This window comes from Coptis chinensis, chromosome 5 (assembly GCF_015680905.1).
Source record: "Coptis chinensis isolate HL-2020 chromosome 5, ASM1568090v1, whole genome shotgun sequence".
In the NCBI taxonomy this organism is placed as follows: domain Eukaryota; kingdom Viridiplantae; phylum Streptophyta; class Magnoliopsida; order Ranunculales; family Ranunculaceae; genus Coptis; species Coptis chinensis.
In genome coordinates, this window is record NC_141460.1 from 59,866,840 (window position 1) to 59,890,780 (window position 23,941).

General features: G+C 37.3%; 1 protein-coding gene and 2 long non-coding RNA genes across 6 annotated transcripts; all 3 read left to right on the forward strand.

Annotated features, from left to right (window-relative positions):
• Positions 1-2,544: 2,544 nt before the first annotated feature.
• Positions 2,545-23,436, forward strand: LOC147498176 (uncharacterized). Of its 4 annotated transcripts, XR_015194226.1 has the most exons (4): positions 5,177-5,226; positions 5,309-5,446; positions 22,165-22,228; positions 23,200-23,436. It is a non-coding gene; the product is annotated as an uncharacterized LOC147498176 (long non-coding RNA). The 4 variants fall into 4 exon arrangements; XR_015194228.1 differs by lacking the exons at positions 5,177-5,226; positions 5,309-5,446 and adding an exon at positions 2,545-2,563; XR_015194227.1 differs by lacking the exons at positions 5,177-5,226; positions 5,309-5,446 and adding an exon at positions 21,936-21,960.
• Positions 6,060-8,759, forward strand: LOC147498177 (uncharacterized). The gene is made up of 6 exons (XM_086560820.1): positions 6,060-6,793; positions 6,868-7,155; positions 7,806-7,869; positions 8,438-8,464; positions 8,538-8,621; positions 8,688-8,759. Exons 1-6 carry the CDS (start codon positions 6,114-6,116, stop codon positions 8,757-8,759), a joined length of 1,215 nt encoding a protein of 404 aa, XP_086416946.1. The 5' UTR covers positions 6,060-6,113.
• LOC147498178 (uncharacterized) lies at positions 10,051-10,899 on the forward strand. Its single transcript, XR_015194224.1, has 3 exons — positions 10,051-10,381; positions 10,471-10,524; positions 10,634-10,899. It is a non-coding gene; the product is annotated as an uncharacterized LOC147498178 (long non-coding RNA).
• Positions 23,437-23,941: the final 505 nt, after the last annotated feature.

A 23,941-nucleotide genomic window follows, 5' to 3' on the forward strand; every position in this document is an offset into this window, starting at 1 on the left:
TGTCTGTAGATGGTTGTATTGGAATTAAAGCTTGTTGAGCGTTCATGTCTTGATGTTGATAGTTTTGGGTTATGGGTACTAAACCTCTATTCTGGTCACCTAAGTTCCCTTGTCCTTGATGTTGAAGTTAACTGGTTGAACTGTGATGGTTGTGGTGGTGTTTGTGCATAGACAAGAGGACAATAGAAGTCGGAATGCTCAAGACTACAATAGATTACAATGAGTAGAGTTAATGTTCATGACTGGAGTGGGTTGTTGTTGAACAGAGATGGCATCTACCTTTTTAGTGAGGGCATCCATAAGAGTTTTAAGCTCGGGATCATGTTTAACCTCAAGAGAAGAAGGAGAGGAGCAGGAGGAATCGTTACCTCCCCAATTGTTGTTCTTCTTAGATTGATCTTCTAAGAATTTATAAGCCTCCAAGGCTCCTTTACTAAGAAAACTACCCCTACCATGATATCTAGAACCTCCTTATGATAATGTGAAAGCCCCTTGAAGAAAAGCACTAACAAGCGTGTCTTTTCGCGAAGATTATGATGCGGGCATTCAATGAGAAGATCGCTGAAACGATTCCGTGCCTCCAAAAGGATTCATAAGGATTCGGCTGAAGAAATGAATCTTGTGAAGCATTTCATCTGTCTTTAGTGGTGGGTAAAATTGTTCCATGAACAATTGAACAAGTTGAGCCCATGAGTCCACAGAGTTTGGCGTTTGGGCGCTTAACCAAGACGCCGCTTTATCGGGCTAAGGTGAAAGGGAATACCCCAGTTTAATTTGTTCCGCACCAACCGTAGGATGGTGGAATGTTGTTAGGACTTGTTCAATCCTACGATGTAGCCGATAAGGTTTTTCATGGTCTAAACCATGAAAACGGGTAACAAATTAAAAATATTTTGGGGATTCGAAATCCCCATCGGGTCTGCTAGAACGATGCAAGATTTGGGGCTATTGCTCAAGGCTTTGTAGAAGTCAGAGAGAGGAGTCTCTCTTTCTTCAGCCATTATATCAGGTGGTGTGTGTGAAATTCTTAGATAGGCGTGTGGTATTTATGTCTACGAAAAACAAGCCTGATTATACTAGAATTAAAACTCCTCTGACAAAAGAAATGAGGAGTGGAAGAAGGGAATACCTGAATGCCTCCTTGCTACGCGTTTGAATAGCGTTTTGTTTACGCGTGTTCACTGTATATAACAAGTTAGAACACTGAAAAACTTGAAAAATTGAAGTTTGAACTAACCTGTGAAAATTGGGCTGTTCACGCTGAATTTTCCTTCGAGGGCGTGGGTGCGCTCTCCTTGGGCGCAGGTGCGCCTCAGGATTTTGTGAATGTCCAGTGTTTGAGCACGGGTCGCGCTCGGTTTGGGCACAGGTCGCGCTCAGCTTCCAGTGTTTTGAGCGCAGGTGCACTTGCTTAGGGCGCGGGTCGCGCTCAGGAATTTCAGACGTCCAGTGTTTGAGAGCGGGTCGCGCTCGGTTTGGGCGCGAGTCGCGCTTCAGGGTTTTCGAGTTTTAGGCCTTTTATCGTACTCCAAAAAATTTGAAATATTTACAGTAATTTGCTAAGATGTCTATCAAGTAGCCCGTAAAATTTCAGATCAAGCGGAGCTATGAAAGTCCTTCTACGGCCCTGAAAAGTTTGCAAAACAGTTTTCAGACACAATACAAACAACCGAATGGTTATCCCATCAAAACAAAGCCAAAAATTTCCAAATGTTTACTGGAGACTCCTGACAGATCCTACCTATTCCTGTAAAAATTTTAGAGCAATTGGAGTTCTACAACCTCTCCTTATCGGCTGGTGTTCCAGATATTAAGTGTTTGCAACACTGCAGAAACACACTGGAAACACTCTACTATTTAGGAGGTCAAAACAAATAAAAAACTCGTCAAATTTTTACAACAAACTCCTGACTTATGATAGATACTCCTATAAAAATTATAGAATTTTTAGAACTCCCTAAGTAACCTTACTCGTCTGTTTTTCAAGAACATACGGAGTGAAAACTGAAATGCAGCACTATAAAGATCGTATTTTTTTCACAAGGTAAAACAACTTTGAAAAATCTGAAAATATTCCAGTAAATCAACAACACATTAAATATTATGTATGAAAATTTTCAGAATTTTCGAAAATTGAGAAATACCTTCACCGCAGTGTTTTTCTCTGTGAATCCGCAGCCCCTATGCCTGAAACAGTGAACAGTTCCGAAAATTCAAGAAATAAGAATGAAAAATTAAAAGGGTGGGTGGGTAGAGAATGGGGGATTGCCCCTTCACTGCACCAGATTGGTTAATAAAAGACAGGTTAAAAGACGCTAACATTAGTGCCGAATCTTTGGACCCGTAACCAGCGCCGTTTATATTACAAAAAGTCTCGTTTATTTTTTTGTTTGAAATACTTAAAAAAGAAAAGCCCAATATAAACAGCCCAAAATGAAATAAAACCACCGAACTTTTTTTCTTTTTTTCATTTCATTTCTTTTTTTTCATTTCTCAGAGGTGATTTACTCAGAGGTGATTTACTCGAGGCTGATTCCACTCTCTTTTCGTTGTCCTCAATAAGGTGATTTTTCATTCTCCTCAAATCTAATTAGAAACCCTAGTTTTATCATTATATCATTATATTCTCCTCAAATCGAATTGTTAAATTCATTGATTTTGTTGATTTGAATAATTTTGATTTAGTTATCTTATTTACCTGAATTTTAACATTGATTTGAGAAATATTTTTGAATGAGTGATGCTTTTGTAAATATTTTTGGTATTTTTGAATAATCGATGCCAATGCCAATGACATGGTCGAGGGCCCATTGAAGGGTCTCGTGATGAGAATTCCTTAAGCTGGCCCATGACAATGATGACAAGTCACATTATTATGAATTTATGGTCCCTAGTTAGCTTAATTTGAGAAGTATCATATATATCCTAGAAACCATATATATGTTTCTCAAACTTAACCTTCTTGTCCATCAATGAGCACAACAACCAAGTAGTGGGACTATTATAATCTTCAAAAAAGCAAAACGAGCCCGGTTTGATGTGTTATTTACTTATTTCACAACAAATCATGTTATGTTGGGCTACTTTATGAATTGGTTTGAAGTTCAGGGTTAAGGAACCCTATTTCTTGTTCCCTATGGTACAAGACTATCAACCTTTGACCATTCAACAATGAGGACACCACATGTGGATGAGGATTTACACCTAAAACCTAGGCGGGGAGTGACATAGTTCCAGGAATATTAATTATAAGAAGCAAGTTTGATGTGTTACCGAGTGGAAGGCACACATATCATGAGGCCGGGATTCTCTTCCTCCGGGTTTAATTGTATCCCTCAACATGTCGTCAAGCCAATGAACTAGCTAGATAACCGATAAGTAGCAGAGTTGAGCTCAAACGTTAAAGGCAAAGGTACAGAGGATCTTACACTTAATATGTGACAATGCAGCAGAATAATGGTGACACTAGCCAGAGAGCATAAACTTCTAGCTATTAGTAAACGCCACCGGTGGTGCGTGCCTCTCCCAAAGTCCCCGGCTTTTGCTTCGGCTGAAAACAGATCGGAAAATTTCACATCTATATAGGAAAATGTCACATCTATATAAACTTCAAGATCTGTTAGCAATGTCGACATTTCATATCATGTGATAAAACAATTTGCATTTATTTACAACCACGAAAGTGAAGAGTAGTACTACAAGATCGACCATTAGTTAGTGCTTGCTTGTATCCGTATGGTAACAAGATATAAGTGATTTTAGATTCAAATTTAAGACATAAATGAAGTATTGAAATCAAAAGAATTATGGTTGAGGAAAGGAGCTAATCTTGTGTTTTTACCTTTGTTATCGAATTTAAGACAACTTATTCGCTAATCTGAAAATGACTTATTTATTTTTGGTTTTTCCAATACCATGTTATTTGTGATAGTGTGATGTTTATGCTTATACATGCTGTGGCTAAGAAACTTCCAACAGTTGACATTGTAATCCGGCAGGCTTGTATTGTGTAAATTAATAGGATAATCGAGAATTATTCTTACACCGATACACAATGTCAAAAACTAGCAGACATAACATTCATGCTCTACGAGATTTATTTGTTGATATCGTTGTTGTCCTTTGATATTATTTGTTTATAATTGCATTTATTATGTCCACTTATCTGTTAATTTGAGAGTGTCTGGTCCGTTTCATCTTTTGTATCCTCACTACAACACATCTTTTTGTGTCCTCAATAGGCACGCAGGAATAAATCTCACAAACCAAAGCCATTTCTGTGTGAAAGGAATGGCTTTATTACCACCACACAAAGATTGGATGTTAGCACCATTGAATAGCGATGAATACTTGGATGGACTTGAATCCTTTTAAAGTTCATGACCGATAGATTAGGAAAAGGAACTTGGTGCTCTTGTCCATGTGTGAGGTGTCGAATGTGAGTGGAAGGGTTGATCCTAAAAAATAGTGGTGACCATTTAATTCATATTGGAATAGACCCATCCTATATGACATGGTATTTTCATGTGGAATCATTTGAAGAAGATGCAATCAATGTTGAGACTGTTGGTCCTTCCTCCCATAGCCAATATGAAGATGGCTATTCTCGAGACATTGATTTAGTTAGTGAAGAGTTAGGATATGTTCATCTTGATGGTTTGGATGAGTTCATGGATGGGAGTACTTCAGATGAAGATCGAAATGTAGATGAGATGAGCTTGGACGATGATTCAAATTCTCATAATGAGTACCACTGTCATCAAAATCCAAATGATATAGGGAAGGAAACGAAGTTTAACAATTTATGGGAGGATGTGAAGAGGCCTATTTATTCATCTTGTAGGAACAATCAAACGAAGTTATCTCAGAATAGTTGATTTGGTTAACCTTAAGATCTAAAACATCAGCCTATCGGACAACCTGTTTCACCGATCTATTGAACACTCTAAGAGGAATTCTCCCAAGATAATACCTTACGGTCAAGATATACTCTGAAGCCAAAGAATTGATCAAGTCCTTAGGTATGGAGTATGAGACGATAGATGCTTGTCCAAATGACTGCATATTATATTGGAAAGATGATTAAAGTCTACAATGTTGTCCAAGATGTGGTGTAAGTAGATGGAAGAATGAAAAAGGTGATGATCTCTTAGAGAAGAAAAACTCGTACCAAATAAAAGTATTGAGATACTTCCCTTTGATACCGAGGTTGCAAAGATTGTATAGGTAACCCTCTTGTTTAAATACTTATAACACATTTTCATTTGGTTTTAACACATAGCCAATTAAGATATTTATGTTTTCGTAGTGTTCCTTGGATTGCGGAGCAAATGACATGGCATTCGAGGGCGGTTGTCGATGAAAATAGAATCGCCATCCGGTCGACTCTCTTAATTGGAGTACAATTGATGCTAAGTATCCGGAGTTTTCTTTTGAGCCTCGAAATGTCCGTCTAGGACTTGCAACAGATGGGTTTAATCCTTTTTCTCATCAGAGCAATTCGTATACTTGTTGGCCTGTTATGGTTGTTCCCTATAACTTACCTCCATCTCTTTGCATGAATAAGCAATTTGTTATGATGTCTATGTTGATACCCGGGAAGAGTAGTCCAGGGAAAAATATTGATGTTTACTTGCAGCCTTTGATTGCAGAGTTGAAAGAGTTGTGGTCCACGGGCACTCCATGTTATGATTCTTATACTCAGTCTACTTTTATAATGAAAGCAGTTTTATTATGGGCTATTCACGACTTTCCTGCGTATGGCATGCTTTCTGGTTGTAGAATTGGTGGAACTTGTGGTTGTCCTGTTTGTGCCGAAAATACGTGTTCAATTAGATTGAAACATGGGTCTAAGACTGCATATATGGGTCACAGAAGATTTCTTCCTGAAGATCATCCTTTTAGGCATCAAAAGAAACCATTTGATGGAAAGGAAGAACTTGAGACTGCTCCATCCCGATTGACCGGTACTCAGGTGTTGAGCATAGTAGAAGGGTTTGAAACGGTGTATGGAAAGGGGCACGGATAATGGTCCTAGTCGCGTGGACCAAATGCTCAATTCTAACTAAGTTGCCATATTGGGAGGCAAGTAATGTTTTAACAATATTTTGAATATGATTTATCATGTGTCATTGTCATTTGAATGTTTGTATAATGCACAGGACTTGTGTGTCTTTCACAATTTGGATGTGATGCATGTAGAAAAGAATGTTGCGGAGAATCTCATTGCAACTATTATGGAATTGGACAAGAGTAAAGATGGGTTGAAAGCACGCCTAGATTTGAAAGAGATGAAAATTAAGCAACACTTGTGGCCCATAGAATCGGGAGATAAGTTACTATTACCAAAGGCTGAGTTTGCTCTATCCCGGGTTGAGAAAAAACTCTTCTTAGAGACTTTGTCCACTTTGAAGGTACCTATTGGATATAGCTCTAATTGGAAGCGACATGCAAGCAGGGTAGATTTTGAATTGAAAGGACTGAAGTCACATGATTATCATATTTTGATGCAACAATTATTACCATTACTGCTAATGCATGCTTTTAAAAAACACAAGCCATTACGTGTAGCTATTGGGCAATTGTCAACATTCTTTAAAATCCTTTGCTCCAAAGTAATTTACTGTGATGAGCTTCGTATTGTGAAAGAAAGAGTAGTCGAAGCATTATGTGTCTTTGAGAAATATTTTCCACCTTCGTTCTTTGTTATCATGACACACCTTGTTGTGCATTTGGCGGAAGAAGCAGAAATTTGTGGACCAGTTTGGAGTCGGTGGATGTACATTTTTGAGCTGTAAGTCTTTTGAGCAAATCATGCTTATTTTTGTTATTGGTTATAAATAATATTTTGGTGATGACATGTCTTAGGATGTTGAGATCTTATAAGAAGTATGTAAAGAATCCGGCACACCCTGAAGGTTGTATTGCTGAACGTTATGTCATTGAAGAATCAATAATGTACTGCATGGAGCACATGCCTAATGGCTCAAAGGGAAGCCACAAGCGAGGCAAGGAGAGATATATTGATGATGATGGTGAATTTGTAAGCGAAAAACCCCTTAACAAAAAAGGTGTACATACACTAACTAATGTGCAATATGAACAAGTGCGAAAATGGGTGCTTCAATGTTCAAAAGTTGTGATTCCATGGAGAAAGTAAGTATAACTAGTCAAGGTTATCTTAATTTGTGACTACGTAGCTGGGGAGGCATATATTTGACTTGTATTAGTTTTGTTTCATATTTAGGAAATACCAAGCATACATCAATGGATTCAAATCCAAAGAAATGCAAACGTAAAAAGCAATAATCCGATGAGTTTTATTTTTGGTTAAGGCAACAAGTAAAACATCTTGACACCGAATTCAACATTTAAAGTTCAATTAATATTAGGTAGTTTTGTTCAATTAATATCATATATATATATGTTGGGTTTTTTGACAGCTTGAAAACAGTGAGATGTTTGTCATCAAGAGACTTGCTGATGGTCCGCACTTTCAAGCAACATCTTATAATTCCTATCAAGCAAGTGGATATGTGTTTTTTTACTGCTGAATGGGAAATTAACAAGACAACTCAGAATTCCGGAGTTAAAATGAACGCGATGACCAGTTTTCGCTCGAGTGCTAAAGATAGGAATCTTATCGATGAAGAAGCTACCTATTATGGGGTCATAAGACAAATTCTCGAGTTGAACTACTTTGACTTCACTCAAACTGTATTTTATTGTGATTGGGTTCGAATTGAGGATAAAGCGAATGGATGTTACTTTGACCCTGATATTAATTTAGTTTTTGTGAATTTTAGCAAGTTTCGAAGAAGTTCAAAGTTTGAAGATGAGCCATTTATCCTAGCATCTCAGGCCTCTCAAGTATTTTATTGTAAAGATCCAACAAGGAGTGGCTAGAATGTGGTGTTAGATGCTCCAAAGAGACTAACTAGAGATATGGATGCTTATGAAGACCCCTTGACTTTTGAGTCTAGAGTGCCTAGAGAATTTTTATATACATCACATTTAGAAGATGTTGGAGAAATAGGTGCAGATTGTGTACCAAAAAATTCTCGTATTTTGAAAAAAAAAACGGTGAATGAATGATATGCATTTGTAACCTAGTCCAATGACATTGGAAAAGGCAGGAGAAATATATGCATTTGTAACCTATAATCAGTCAAATTGGTACATGTTTTTTCTTTATGGATGTTTCTGAATGATTTTTCTGTTAGCCAATGATTGATACTTTGCTCTGAACACTTGAGCACTTGTTATTGTACACTTTTTATGCATGATTTATAAGATGTTGTGTCATAAGATTTATAAGATGATTTATAAGATTGATACTTTGTCTAGCATTACTTTGTCTAGTATAGTCATTAAGACATTTTAGACTTTGTTTCTCCATTGTACAATATTTGAGCCAATAATCTGTTTGCTTTTTTAGGATATGACAGACCAGGAAAACGCAAAGGTATATCTTAGTGATTAAAGATGTGTAAGTTTCATTGAATATGCTATTTTCTAATGGTTTGTGTTCTATAAAGAGCTCAAGGAAAAAGTTAAAAAAGGCCAAGAAGGAAAAGGTTGTGATGCATGATGTTATGCCTACAAATACTTCGAGGGTTGAGGTAATTTCATGACTAGGTGTATAACTTTCATTGCATTTTGTGCGTACTAATGATTTGTTTAAAAAGGCCAAGAAGGGAAAAGCTGTGATGTATGATGATAAGCCTACAAATACTTCGAGGGTTGAGGTAATTTCATGACTAAGGTGTATAACTTTCATTGCATTTTTTGTAACGGTGATAATTCACCGTCCTCTCATTTCTTTGAAGAGCTCTATTACATGTTGTTATGCCTAGAGATATTAATGAAGAAATGACAGAGGTAATATCATTAACTAAAAGTATATAAGTTTTATGAAGTATGTCGATTACTAACGGTTTGTGTTATATAAAGAGCCCGGCACAAATGAGAAAGAAAGCAAAGAAGGATAAAGCTTCAAAACAGGATGTTTTGGCTGGAGATATGAATCAAAGAATTTATAATTCTACTTCAAGGGGAGAGGTAATGTCATTACTAAAGGTATACAAGTTTTATGAAAATGTCGTTTACTAAAAGCTCATATTACTTTGAAGAGCTCAAAGCAAGGGATGAAAAGAATTGAAAAGAAAAGGCTTCAATATATCTTTGCGTTGACTAGAAATGAAAATGGTGGAGTACGATTTATCGATTCAACGACAAAGGTATCTTCATTACTAAATTGCTAAAGTCAATAAATTTCATTAAATAATGCTATCTACTAACAGGTTTGTGTTAAGGGCTCAAACCAAGGTACAAGAAATCTTTGAAAAGGGAAAAGCATCACTATATGTTGAGAGGGAAGTGAGATAAATGGAGCATGCAAGTCCGATTCAGCGGCTAATCGTTGCTCTGGTACTTGAAAATTAATTGGCCAATATTTATAGTCTAAATTATATACATCTTCCTTTTGTTGAGTTACTTGATTGATCATCCACTCCATACATCTTCCTTTTGTTGATTTACTTGACCAATATATAGTCTAAAAACTGCGTCGCAGGACCATCTTAAGCGCTGGATTAGTCCAACTGTGAAAGACAAAGGATTCTCCACTATATCACCTGCCCTGATATCGAAGTTTGTTAATACAATCCCATTGCCAAAGTAGCCAATCGGTAATGGTGGATCGAACTTAGACCTCCGTCAACAGCAAAGAGGAGTTTTATCCGTTGATCAGGCTTCATTTTCAAAGATTCAGTTCTAGCTTTCCATACAAAGGCGAGAGAGAGCCTCGGAAGGTACTGTGACTGCCAAAGACCCCTTCCGTCATAGCTTTCATCTTGAGCTGTTCTAGTTTCTCGTGGTCAAAACAAAAGGACTCGTAGTGCATTTCTTCTTCAGAAAGCTCGGCGTTCGATATATCCTCTACATCTGCAAATTCATGATGGGGGTACTCTATCTTAGGTGGATTCCTCGCTTTAAGCACGCTTCTATCTATCTTTGGTGGGAGAGTCGAGATACACACCTCTCGGCGGTTTCACCCCACGAGTTCACAAAGTCCATTGCGCCAATCCCATCAAACAAGCAATGGTTCATTCCCAGCCCAACAACGAATCCTCCACATTTGAATCTAGTGACCTGGAAAGACCAAAATTTAAGTACCTGGAGAAGTGTTCCTGATTCCTCCTGTAGCTTCTACTAGAACTAGAAATCATTAAATTTTACTCTGATCTTACGATTAGAAATCTCGCTAAGTTACCATTACCTGATCGCTTAAAGTTATTCTCAATTTCAGGATCAGGTGCTAGGATGTGCCATCAAGGTTCAATGCCTTCGTTTATATCACGATTTTTTGAGCAACTTGGTGGTAATGAATTTTGAGAAACAAGCTTAACCTTTTCTTTAAAGTTAATTACTGGTAATGAATTTTGAATGGGTATACTTCATCTTTTTCAGGGTCGTCATCAAGTGCTTTCCAAGTTTCTGGCCAGCATGATGGACAGTCTTCTAGTACATAAACTTTTCTCTCAATCACATACGCATAGCATTTTTTCATGGAAAGAACGAAAATAATTTTTGGGTTTTTTACTTAAAGTGATTGGATTTTGTGATTGTATAGGAAATAAGAAAATTGAATTTGATGCGGATGGACAAGCAGTTGGAGATGATTCGTATAGCTATTCCAGTGCACTTGGTGGAACCGCGAAAACCCATTGTCCTATATTTTATGAAAGTTTTAAGGATGTGCCTTCTCCGACTAAGAGATTGATTTGGAAGAAAATTAAGGTTAGTTTACGATGTTAAGTTCTTAATATTAATTTTGTTGTCTTTCTACCTAGTTGTGTATTCACCCCACCCCCCTTCCACTTAGTTCTGTAGTTGCATAGCCTGTGTCGTTGTTGTTCCTTCAGAAAATATAGACTGGTATTCTTATTGTGTTTATTCGAGTCTTTCGTAATAAACAATCATTTATTTTTTTCCTCTTTTGATTAAGAATGAAGTTGTGTATATCCACTAGTTAGATCTTGAATGCAGGGCTTTGGTAGAAAGTCATGTCCGTGGTATGTTCTTTGATGTTGGATGGTATGGTGAAACATGGGATCAATTTCCATGGTGAAGAAAATAGTATTCCCGACCTCGGCTTCATCTATTAAATCGACACTTAATATCATATTGCATCCATTGGCCCACATAAACTAAACACATATTAGCCCTGTTTGTAACCGGCTCATTGGGAGAGTCCTGTTAATAAGCATTTAGCTTTATTACCTATACTTGTTAGGAATCTATTGTCAAGAGTTTAGATAGTTCTCCTCACAATCCTCAACTTCAAGGAGATATGAGGTATACACAAGACAGAAGTCAGAAAATTAAACTTCTCCGGTGCATTTTATGCCGACCGAGAATTGTCGTGGAAGATCTTAAATTTAGAAATGAATCAAATGATAGATCTATAGGCATATAAACCAGAAGCCTGAACAGGTGGTGTTCACTTAGGAGTGTTATTGTCATCGTTAATGTTGTTATCAATAATAACTCTTTTAAACAGCGATTTTTTATTCAGTCAAAAGTCACAGTGGCCATAACAGCTCAGGGTCTCAGGATGACCAATGCCAATCTCATGTATGATGTATCTTCAATGTCTGAAATAGCATAGTCTTCCAACTGCGGGGACGAGTATGGTATTCTTTGAAGTGTACAAGAAATGTCAACTCAAGAAGTTTGCTAAGTCTTGGGGAGTACAAGCATCGGCTTCGAAGTTAAACATTATGACAAGTATGACAATGATGATGAAAGGAAGAGGCACCAAAAAAAGGAGTGAAAGCGAAGATTGGGGGACAGGTTTGTAGATAATGAAGCAAAACCTTCTAGGAAGCGAATCGCGGTGGTGGGCAAGAACTCAAGAAAAGCCTTGAAATCATTACATACATCAGGAAGGAGAGGAGCAGCAAGAACCATCCATAATTTGGTATGTTCCTTTACATCTCAGTTTATGTGAAGTCATAAAACCAGTTTCTATTCCAAATCAGTTATTATATACTTTTTTTTTCCAGAAAAAGAAGAATCCAAATGTTAAGATCACCCGAACACTTTCATACATGGCTATCCATACACGCAAAGATGGTTCTTTTCTTGCGCCGGAGAGGATGTGTAACGCCCGTATTTTTAAACACGTATTTTTCTATTTATTTATTTATTAATTTAATTATCTATTTTCAAAATTCGTCGGGTTTGGACTCGGAATACGTGGGCCTGATTTTTGGGCCCGAGTCGGTGTTGGGCTTGGGTTTCGGACCCAAGTATATAAACACATTTTTCTAGAAAATAGGGTTCAAAGAAAGAATAAAATATTAAAAATGGAGGCGCGAGAGAAGTTTGGTTTGTGGAGAGGTGGAGCCTGACGGCTCGGTTCGGAGAAACTTCGTAGGGAGTCATTTCATACCGGTGAGTAGATTTTATCTCTCACCACTACTAGAACTATGATTATCATCGGTTTAGAATTTATGAATTTTCGGTCCATATAAACTGTTTTTTTTGTGCGTATTAGTTCGCGTGAATAAGAAAAAAAAAAGAAATAAGCTTTACTGTTCAATATTTCTCAGCTCCGTTTTTGTCTAGTTCATTCTGCGGCATGGGTCGAATAGTTACAATGTTCCCGGTGTGCGTATGGGGTGATGGAGGATTGAAACTCCAAGTTTTAAAGATCTGGCTCTCTAAAGTGATCGTTATGATGTAGCGAGCCGGCGTCACAACAACAAAAAAATCGTTGGGTTTATTGCTTTAGGGGCAGGTGATGTGATTTGTTTTGGTTGGTGGAGTGTTGTGTTTGTTGTGGTGGGTTTTATTGGTTTTGGTGGTTGAACGGTGGAGGGAGGCGTCTGCCATTACTGTGATACTGAGGGTGTGCGTTTTTATTTGTAATTTTCGGTGTTTGAACTGTGTTTTTTGGTTGTGGGTTGTTTGATGATGTTGGGTGGTAGTGGGGATGGTTGGGGGCTGTCGATTAGAGCTAGGTGGAAGCCATTAATGGCGGTCGGAATATTCTCAGATCTAGTTTGATGAGGGTTGGATGGAACAATTTGGCGTTTTCGCTTTCATTAATGTTAGAGGGTTTTTGTTTGGGAGTCTAACCGATTTAATGGAATGGGAGATGGTGGTGGTGGCGGTTTTGGTGGTGGTGGAGGAGGAAGTGAAGAAGAAGAAGCATTGGCCGGCTTGGGCTTGGGCTGGGTCGGTTTGTCGGGGGCGATCTAATTTCTCTTGAGGCTTGGGCCTTGGGCCTTGGGCCTTAGCAAGGTTAAGTTGGTTTGGGCCAAATTCTATTATTAGTGGCTTGGCCGAAATTTCGATGGAGGAACTCGAAATTTCGATTTTAATTTTGTGGGCCGAAATCTAATTTAAGTGGTTGGGCCTTTTCTTTTTGTTTTGAAATTTTTGGACCGAACCACTTAACTGTTTTTGGGCCCGTTTCTAATTTTGCATGGACCAGTCCATTGGACTTAAACTAGATCTACATGGGCCTTTCACTGTTTAGACTTCCGGGTAATAAGGTTTGGGCTTGGCCAGTTGGGTCCGAATCATGACCTTAGCCATGAGCCCATGAGCCATGCACCTTTGCCCTTAGCCATGACCCATGGCTATGACCATGAACCTGTCGAACACGAAAACGACAGTTTGAGTTTGACTTTGACTTGGACAGTTTGACTTTGACTTTTGACTAGGACAGTTTGACTTTGACCATCGACCGTTGACTTTGACGGTTGACTTTGACCTTTGACCATGGACGGTTGACTTTCACCTTTGACTTTGACCAGGACAGTTTGACTTTGACCAGGACATGTTGAGTTTGACCTTGACCATGAGGTGTTGACCTTTGACCGTTGACTTTGACTGTTGACCGTTGACTTTTCCAGTTTTTCATATGTTTGTTTATATGGATATATATAGTAATAAAATACTGTCGGATATTGTATAACTTGGTTGGTAAATTAGCTAATTTAGATTTGACGTGAGTAGTGTGTAAAGTATATTGGGCTTTGATGGTGGACTGTGGACTGTTTAATTGTACTACGTTTTATGTGTATATTATATGGACACTTATAGTAATAAAATCTTTGTGGAAGCTAGTATATATATTTGGTGGTCATTATCTAAGAAAGATTTGACCTTGATGTTGTGTATTTTTTTGACGCGTGATGATATTGAGATGTTAGGAGACATTATATTCCTAATAACGTTATAATAAAATGTATGTGATACGTTGAAGCATTATGACATGATATCATATGTTGGGATATTTATATTAATGCAATATCTTGGAGAAATGTATATACACTCCATTATTTTATATGTGAGATGCTAATATAGCATTGGTGAATATTTGCCCGGGAGTGTGGTGTAGTGCAATAAGATATTGGCACGTGAAAGTATGAAATATGGTTATGAGATATATTGAGATATTTCTAGAGATTGTGGCTTAGTGCAATAAGGTAATTGACCGCACATTGATATAGTAGAAATGTTTATGAGTCATAGATGTATGACACCGAATAAATTACGAACGAAAATCCTAAACGACTACCACAACTCATGTGATTGGCCCTTCCGGGCGCTTCGATTAAAATTTGAATGGCCCTTCCCACTTTCCGGCGTTCGGTTAATTCGAATGGCCTTCGGCGACCCTCCCGGGCGTAAGCCGAATAGTGGCTTGATTATTCCGTTCGCAAAATAGAACGATGATGCATAATATTTTATGCGAATAGTGGCGGTGCTTACATAGATTTGGCTTCCGTGTGAGGATTTACGGTGTCGCGGCATCCATTTCCAGGTGGGTTACGCACGAGTGGCTCATTATGTAAGAGAGGCATGTGGATGTACATGTTCGTTGGGTTGCGATTGTGGTAGCCAGGGAAACTAGGTAAGACATAGATCTGACGCGTGATTTTAGGGACACACAAAGAAAGCCCGAAATAATCTAATTATGGTAATATGTTGGTAAATGATATATCTCTAGATAGATGATTTGTATATGGTTGGTTCGGGTTATACTTTAGTTAGAACCTAAAAGCCTCGATGGAGGAACTACATGCCTTATTTATTATGAGTATAGTTGTTGTGTGGTTAGTGGGAAGTTAAAGGCGCCTCGATTGGAGGAACTACGCCTAGATTAGTGTACTTAAGAATGTTAAAGGCTCGGTGGAGGAACTACCTGCCTAGATTAGTGTACTTAAGAATGTTAAAAGGCTTCGATTGGAGGAACTACCTGCCTAGATTATTGTACTTAAGAATGTTGTATTAGTCGTTGAAAGTTAAAACTCGGTGGAGGAACTAACGGCTTGTATGTATTATTGTATATATATGTATATTATATGTTGTATTTTAGGACTACTCACACCAAAGATTTTTATAATGTCAACCGATTTGCATGTTTGCTTATCCGGGGTGTGTTCATTCAATGAACATAGTTGATAAGTTTTGACAGGTTTAGTGATGAAGAAGATTGGTTGCTGCTTGTGGTTTGCGTTAGCATTGCATCTCAGGTTGTGTTTTGTTTTCCCTTGAGGTGATATAGATTTTCAGTTGAGATAATATTATTTGCATTTTCATTTGTAAATTGTTTTATAATGAGGAGGACTTTGTTTAAATTAAAATTTTTATTGGTTTTAATTATCCGCATATTTTAAAATGTTTATGGGTTTTTGGGAGTAGAGAGTGCGTCACACCTCGGAAATCGAAGAGTCGGGGACAAATAATGTTTTTTCCGAATTCTGTCGAAATTCGGGGTGTGACAGTTTGGTATCAGAGCATTTGGTTAGCTTAGACTAGGGTGAGTCTAGGTGATTCTCGGATCGTGGTTTATGGGTAGTGTTTAAGGAGTATTATTTTCAAAACTATTTCCGCTAGTTGTTTTATTTGTTTTACAAAGAAAATGAAAGAGATATAAAAATAAAGAGAGTCAATATTTTTCTTGATTTGATTGTATGTGTAAAGTGTATATTTATATTAGTTACTCTTGTGGAGTGCATAGGAGATGCTTTTATTTTTCCTTATCATTTGAGGAGTGGTTATTTGTGTAATATGTTAATTATTAATGGATTTGATCAAGATGATGTGTGCTGTTACAATATCGTTTTATTGTTGGTGTTCGTTTTCACATGGATTAGGGATTAAGTGTGATAACATGTTTGTGAACTTTGTATTTGAGTGTTATGTTATTATTCAAGAAATAATAAGATATTTTAATTTATATGGAATGAGTTGTATTATTTGATGGCTTTGTGACGTACTAAGTAAGGAACTAATTGCCTTGGTGTTGGAGGAACTATCTCGCCTCACTCGTACACGTTAAGGGATGAATAGTATTTTTTAAAGTATAAGAGATTAATATGTTAGAGGTGATTAGTTAGAAATAGATTGAATATAATAAATAAAATATACGTGTATTCTTTTTGAGATGTGTATACTTGCGTATACACGTGTATTCTTTTTGAGACGTGTATACTTGCGTATACACGTGTATTCTTTTTGAGATGTGTATACTGGCGTATACACGTGTGTTCTTTTTGAGAAGTGTATACTTGCGTATACACGTGTATTCTTTTTGAGAGGTGTATACTTGCGATATACACATTTTATTTATTGTATATAGGTGAACTATTACCCGTATATGATTGATTAATATCGTTAAATTAGTTTCACATGATTTTTTGCGTATTCGAAAGTATTTATTCTGAATTGTTTTGTTTTGAGTCTATATGATTTCGAATAGAGGAAAAAAAAAAAAAAAATTTTTAATACGTGCTATATTTGATCCAGTTGCAAGCATGAATTAGGATTCAAGGGTGGTTTTAAAATTTAATTTTTCTGAGAGCATGACTAAAGTAAATATAAAGTTTTATTGTAGTATCAATGACCTGAGTGATTTTTGTTTTAAGTGTATCAGGACACTAATTTTCTTTTATGCATGATAATGAAAACTTCATAATGTTTTATACAGGGATGAATTTATCCTATATTATTGATTAGTTACGTAGAATATTATTTTTTTTCGTAGAGACTGCTACGTGTCAAGAAACTGCATGCTAAAAAGATATGATATATTTATCTTGCGTTTAAGTGACAGTAATAATTTGTTTTAATATAGACAGTTAAACTGTAATAGGTTTTGTAATGGCATGAAGATATATATTCGGGTATTATTTAAAAAAATAATTAATATCAATGTTATCTTGTTTAAGTTTAATCAATGTGCATTCTTGTATAGGTTCTAAGTTAATAACCAACGTTTTTGTTCGTATAGCTTATCTTGCTTCCGAATCTCGGGACGAGATTCTTTTGAGATGTGTATAGCTGTAACGCCCGTATTTTTAAACACGTATTTTTCTATTTATTTATTTATTAATTTAATTATCTATTTTCAAAATTCGTCGGGTTTGGACTCGGAATACGTGGGCCTGATTTTTGGGCCCGAGTCGGTGTTGGGCTTGGGTTTCGGACCCAAGTATATAAACACATTTTTCTAGAAAATAGGGTTCAAAGAAAGAATAAAATATTAAAAATGGAGGCAGAGAGAAGCTGGTTTGCTGGAGAGGTGGAGCGCGACGGCTCGGACTCGGAGAAACTCGTAGGAGCTGTTCATACCGGTGAGTAGATTTTATCTCTCACCACTACTAGAACTATGATTATCATCGGTTTAGAATTTATGAATTTTCGGTCCATATAAACTGTTTTTTTTGTGCGTATTAGTTCGCGTGAATAAGAAAAAAAAAGAAATAAGCTTTACTGTTCAATATTTCTCAGCTCCGTTTTTGTCTAGTTCATTCTGCGGCATGGGTCGAATAGTTACAATGTTCCCCGGTGCCGTATGGGGTGATGGAGGATTGAAACTCCAAGTTTTAGCTTCTTGGCGCTCTCTAAAAGTGATCATATTATGACAAATGATTGGCAACGGCCACAACAACAAAAAAATCGTTGGGTTTATTGCTTTAGGGGCAGGTGATGTGATTTGTTTTGGTTGGTGGAGTGTTGTGTTTGTTGTGGTGGGTTTTATTGGTTTTGGTGGTTGAACGGTGGAGGAGGCGCCGCGCCATTCTTGCGGATAATCGAGGGTGTGCGTTTTTATTTGTAATTTTCGGTGTTTGAACTGTGTTTTTTGGTTGTGGGTTGTTTGATGATGTTGGGTGGTAGTGGGGATGGTTGGGGGCTGTCGATTAGAGCTAGGTGGAAGCCATTAATGGCGGTCGGAATATTCTCAGATCTAGTTTGATGAGGGTTGGATGGAACAATTTGGCGTTTTCGCTTTCATTAATGTTAGAGGGTTTTTGTTTGGGAGTCTAACCGATTTAATGGAATGGGAGATGGTGGTGGCCGGGTTTTGGTGGTGGTGGAGGAGAAGTGAGGAAGAAGAAGCACTGTTGACGGCTTGGGCTTGGGCCTGGGTCGGTTTCAGTGTTGGGCCGGTCTAATTTCTCTTTGAGGCTTGGGCCTTGGGCCTTGGGCCTTAGCAAGGTTAAGTTGGTTTGGGCCAAATTCTATTAGTGGCTTGGCGAAATTTCGATGGAGGAACTCGAAATTTCGATTTTATTTTTTGTGGGCGAAATCTAATTTAAGTGGTTGGGCCTTTTCTTTTTGTTTTGAAATTTTTGGACCGAACCACTTAAGCGTTTTGGGCCCGTTTCTAATTTTGCATGGACGATCCATTGGACTTAAACTAGATCTACATGGGCCTTTCAACCGCTTAGACTTAGGGTAATAAGGTTTGGGCTTGGCGGTTAAGGTCCGAATCATGACCTTAGCCATGAGCCCATGAGCCATGCACTTTGCGCCTTAGCTACTTAATTATGGCTATGACTATGAACCTCGAACACCTAAAGCGGCGGTTTGAGTTTGACTTTGACTTGGACGTTTGACTTTTTTGACTAGGCCAGTTGACTTTGACCATCGACCGTTGACTTTGACGGTTGACTTTGACCTTTGACCATGGACGGTTGACTTTCACCTTTGACTTTGACCAGGACAGTTTGAGTTTGACCTTGACCATGAGGTGTTGACCTTTGACCGTTGACTTTGACTGTTGACCGTTGACTTTTCCAGTTTTTCATATGTTTGTTTATATGGATATATATAGTAATAAAATACTGTCGGATATTGTATAACTTGGTTGGTAAATTAGCTAATTTAGATTTGACGTGAGTAGTGTGTAAAGTATATTGGGCTTTGATGGTGGACTGTGGACTGTTTAATTGTACTACGTTTTATGTGTATATTATATGGACACTTATAGTAATAAAATGCTGTGGAAGCTAGTATATATTTGGTGGTCATTATCTAAGAAAGATTTGACCTTGATGTTGTGTATTTTTGACACGTGATGATATTGAGATGTTAGGAGACATTATATTCCTAATACGTTATAATAAAAATGTATGTGATACGTTGAAGCATTATGACATGATATCATATGTTGGGATATTTATATTAATGCAATATCTTGGAGAAATGTATATACACTCCATTATTTTATATGTGAGATGCTAATATAGCATTGGTGAATATTTGCCACTTGGGAGTGTGGTGTAGTGCAATAAGATATTGGCACGTGAAAGTATGAAATATGGTTATGAGATATATTGAGATATTTCTAGAGATTGTGGCTTAGTGCAATAAGGTAATTGACTGCCGCATCGATATAGTAGAAATGTTTATGAGTCATAGATGTATGACACTGAATAAATTACGAACGAAAATCCTAGAGAACGACTACCACAACTCATGTGATTGGCCCTTTCGGCGTTTGATTAAAATTTGAATGGCCTTCGGGCTGCCCTTCCGGCGTTTTCAGTTAAAATTTGAATGGCCTTCGGCGCCCTCCGGGCGAGCCGAATAATAGTATTATTTGATTATTCCGTTCGCAAAATAGAACGATGATGCTAATATTTTATGCCGAATAGTGGCGCTTACATAGATTTGGCTTCCGTGTGAGGATTTACGGTGTCGCGGCATCCCGCCAGGTGGTTACGCACGAGTGGCTCATTATGTAAGAGAGGCATGTGGATGTACATGTTCGGGTTGGGTTGCGATTGTGGTAGTTTTGGGGAAACTAGGTAAGACATAGATCTGACGTGATTTTAGGGACACACAAAGAAAGCCCGAAATAATCTAATTATGGTAATATGTTGGTAAATGATATATCTCTAGATAGATGATTTGTATATGGTCATTTGGTTATACTTTAGTTAGAACTAAAAACCTCGATGGAGGAACTACATGCCTTATTTATTATGAGTATAGTTGTTGTGTGGTTAGTGGGAAGTTAAGCCCGATTGGAGGAACTACCGCCTAGATTAGTGTACTTAAGAATGTTAAAAGCCTCGATTGGGAGGAACTACCTGCCTAGATTAGTGTACTTAAGAATGTTAAGGCGCCTCGATTGGAGGAACTACCGCCTAGATTATTGTACTTAAGAATGTTGTATTAGTCGTTGAAAGTTAAAGGCCTCGGTGGAGGAACTAAGCTGCCATTATGTATTGTGTATATATATGTATATTATATGTTGTATTTTAGGACTACTCACACCAAAGCATTTTTATAATGTCAACCCGATTTGCATGTTTGTTTATCGGGTGTGTTCATTCAATGAACATAGTTGATAAGTTTTGACAGTTTAGTGATGAAGAAGATTGGTTCTTTGCTTGTGGTTTCGTTAGCAAGCATTGCAGATCTCGTGTTGTGTTTTGTTTTCCCTTGAGGTGATATAGATTTTCAGTTGAGATAATATTATTTGCATTTTCATTTGTAAATTGTTTTATAATGAGGAGGACTTTGTTTAAATTAAAATTTTTATTGGTTTTAATTATCCGCATATTTTAAAAATGTTTATGGGTTTTTGGGAGTAGAGAGTGCGTCACACCTCGGAAATCGAAGAGTCGGGGACAAATAATGTTTTTTCCGAATTCTGTCGAAATTCGGGGTGTGACAGGATGGTTCTTTTCTTATGCTGCCTTGTTTTGTACCTTCTCTTGTTCTAATTACTCCTTTGTTGTATGTCTCCTTTCCTGCTGTATATTTGCGTAGATATTATAGACATATTTGTAATAGCAATGCACAGATAGAACTCATAGTAGAGATGAGTATAGAATGTAAGGAATATGTTATGAACTTCTGATTCAATACAACTTTAGACAATAGATTCACAGGTGTTTTTCTATTGTAACTGGCTAGAATTAATGCTATAATTGAAGATGACCCATCTAGCATTGACTTGGACTTGGACAATGATCCGGTTGCACAAGTATGTGGTCCCGATCAATATGGTCGGGTGCTTGGTATGGGTGTTGGTGTGTCAAAACTTCTCTCATAGCATCGTCCCGCCAAAGAGAAGCTTCACCAAGAGACTCAACAACGACTATGGTTGAAGAGCGGGTTGGGACTATAGAGAAACATATGATTACGCTTCACCCAAATCGATGGAAATAAAAGATCAATGTACAAAGAGCGTTGGCCGATACATCAACATCTAGTGTACTCTACTTAACTTATATTGGCTAGATTTCGTAAGTGCTTTTTGCTTAGTTTGATATTCTTTGCTAATGTATATTTGTTTTGTAGGTACGGGAACCAGCAAGAAATACACAATCTGTGGAAACTATTCACATGGTATGCAGTTGTGTGAATTGTTGAACATGCACAGGGAAGTGGTTGCAAAGGGACGAGCAACAAAGTTTTAATGTTTTTACCGATATGAATGTCGATTCCTCCCTCGAAATGTACAATGTCCAAATTTCTATTGTCCTCACCGCAGTGAGAGATTGTTTGGGTCAAAAAGACATTTGGAGAGCTAAATTTTCTGCAGAAAAGTCAAATGGCCGACCATTTTTACTCGCTTTATTTAGGTATGACGTTGTTTATTATCTTTACTCCTATATAACTCATTATCTTTGACAGTTAGTATGTTCTTGGTGTTTCATCTCCTTTTATTACTTTCTTAGGATTTCAATGTTGTGTTAGTGCATGAAAACATTTTACTTTCTGATCAAGTCGGTAACTTCTATATACTTCCCTTCTTTGGAACTCGGAATGGTAATTCATAATCAAGTTAGTGAAGAAATTAGCTAGCTTGCACTATGACTGACACTACTGATGATATTGCAGAGGAAATATCGTTTCAGAGTTTTGAAGATGATTGTAGATTACTTATATGAAGGGATAAATACTGGTATGTATCACCAGAAGCTCATCATTAATATATATCTTTTGAATAGACATGATAGAGACTAAATTAATGGTATTGATCTCCACAACCCCTAACCCAATACCATGTACTTGACTGGGATCATTGGTCCTGCTTTGCTAGGACTCAAATCCTTGAGGCATTTAGATTTGAGTTTCAGAGTTTGAGAGTTGATACTCTTCGGTGGTTAGGTAGTCTTGCTTCTTTGAGGTACCTAGTAATTTGACATCACTTGCTGTTGTTGATCTCAGTTCTAATAACTTTGATTCAACGTTTCCTGGTTGGGCTGTCAATCTGAGTAGTCTAGTATATTTGGACTTGAGCTCAAGTGGTTTACAATGGACACATTCCTTATGGTATCTCTGAGCTTCCAAATATGTGACATTTGTGTCTGGCTGGAAATGAGAATCTTACTGCTGACTGTTCAGAACTATTACAAGGAAGCTGGCCAAAGTGCACACCGAATCATGATACTCTGACTGCTTGTTTGGAATACTTGAAACAGCAAGGAGATGCTGAGAAAACAGAAGAGTTTGGGAGGTTACTTGGTGCTCCAGGTCATATGTCAATGCACGATATTGAGAGGTCAGCTGGATTATATATATATTCACAATGCATGAAGAAGTCAAGATGGCGAAAAGAGGTTGACGACATTAAAAGTTTCGACAATGAGGAAACCGATGAGAATGCAAATGAAGCTACTTAAGGCTCAAAGATTGGTTGATCGGCTACTGAGATCTTCCTACCATAACATTGCCGAGTTGTTCATAACCTTTCCATTATTATCACTATGCCACTGAATCTTTTACTTTGAGGGCTGTGACAAAATGTGACGTGGTTTCTGAATTTGATTGTCCTTTAAATTCTGGTCACTCCTATAGATCATAAACTTATTTGATGAAGTAACTGGATTTGGCTGTTGAAGTTATTAATCTAAAATGTTGCTTGTGAATCAGGTGAAGAAAATGGCAATGCGTGCAATTAGCAAGTTGTGGAGGATTTGTGCATTTAGTGAGCTGTGGAGGATTTAGATCAAGGCAACTAGCAAAGCGAAACTTAGTAGGAAAATAACATTTTTTATTCTTGTAATAGGTGATTCAATTAGCTCAATACTAGGTGATTGAACTACATGCAAAACAAATGTTCTGGAATGCTCATTTTGATATTCATATAATATTTTAGTGTTTACTGCAGGGTTATTGGTTACCGGAAATCTCTAGTGAGCCTGAACAATCAAGTTTTTGTGTTATTTTTTTAAAAAAAAACCGAAAACTATAAAAAGACACACAATGAAGCGTCATTTTACAAGGCAATTTGGTGAGCCAGACGACACTTTTGTATGCGTCTTTTAAAATAAAAGACAGCCCAATAAACGGGTCACAATCCGACACTGTGCCTGTGTCGTTCTTTATGAGAAAAGACACACCAGAATGTGTCTTTCCCCTACAATTCTGTTGTAGTGCTTGGATTCAGCAATTGAATTTTTGTCTTGAACGAGATTAAGATGGCAGCGGCGCCATTTGATAAACGTAAAAATAATAGAATCCTAAATATTAATGTTAACAACACTAATATGTAATCCTACCGTTCTTACGTTTAAATCAATTCTTCTTACTCTCAAAATATAATCATGCAATATAATGAGTAAGGATTCGTCCACTCTTAACTCTCTAGACTTAAATCGAATTCAACTAATCA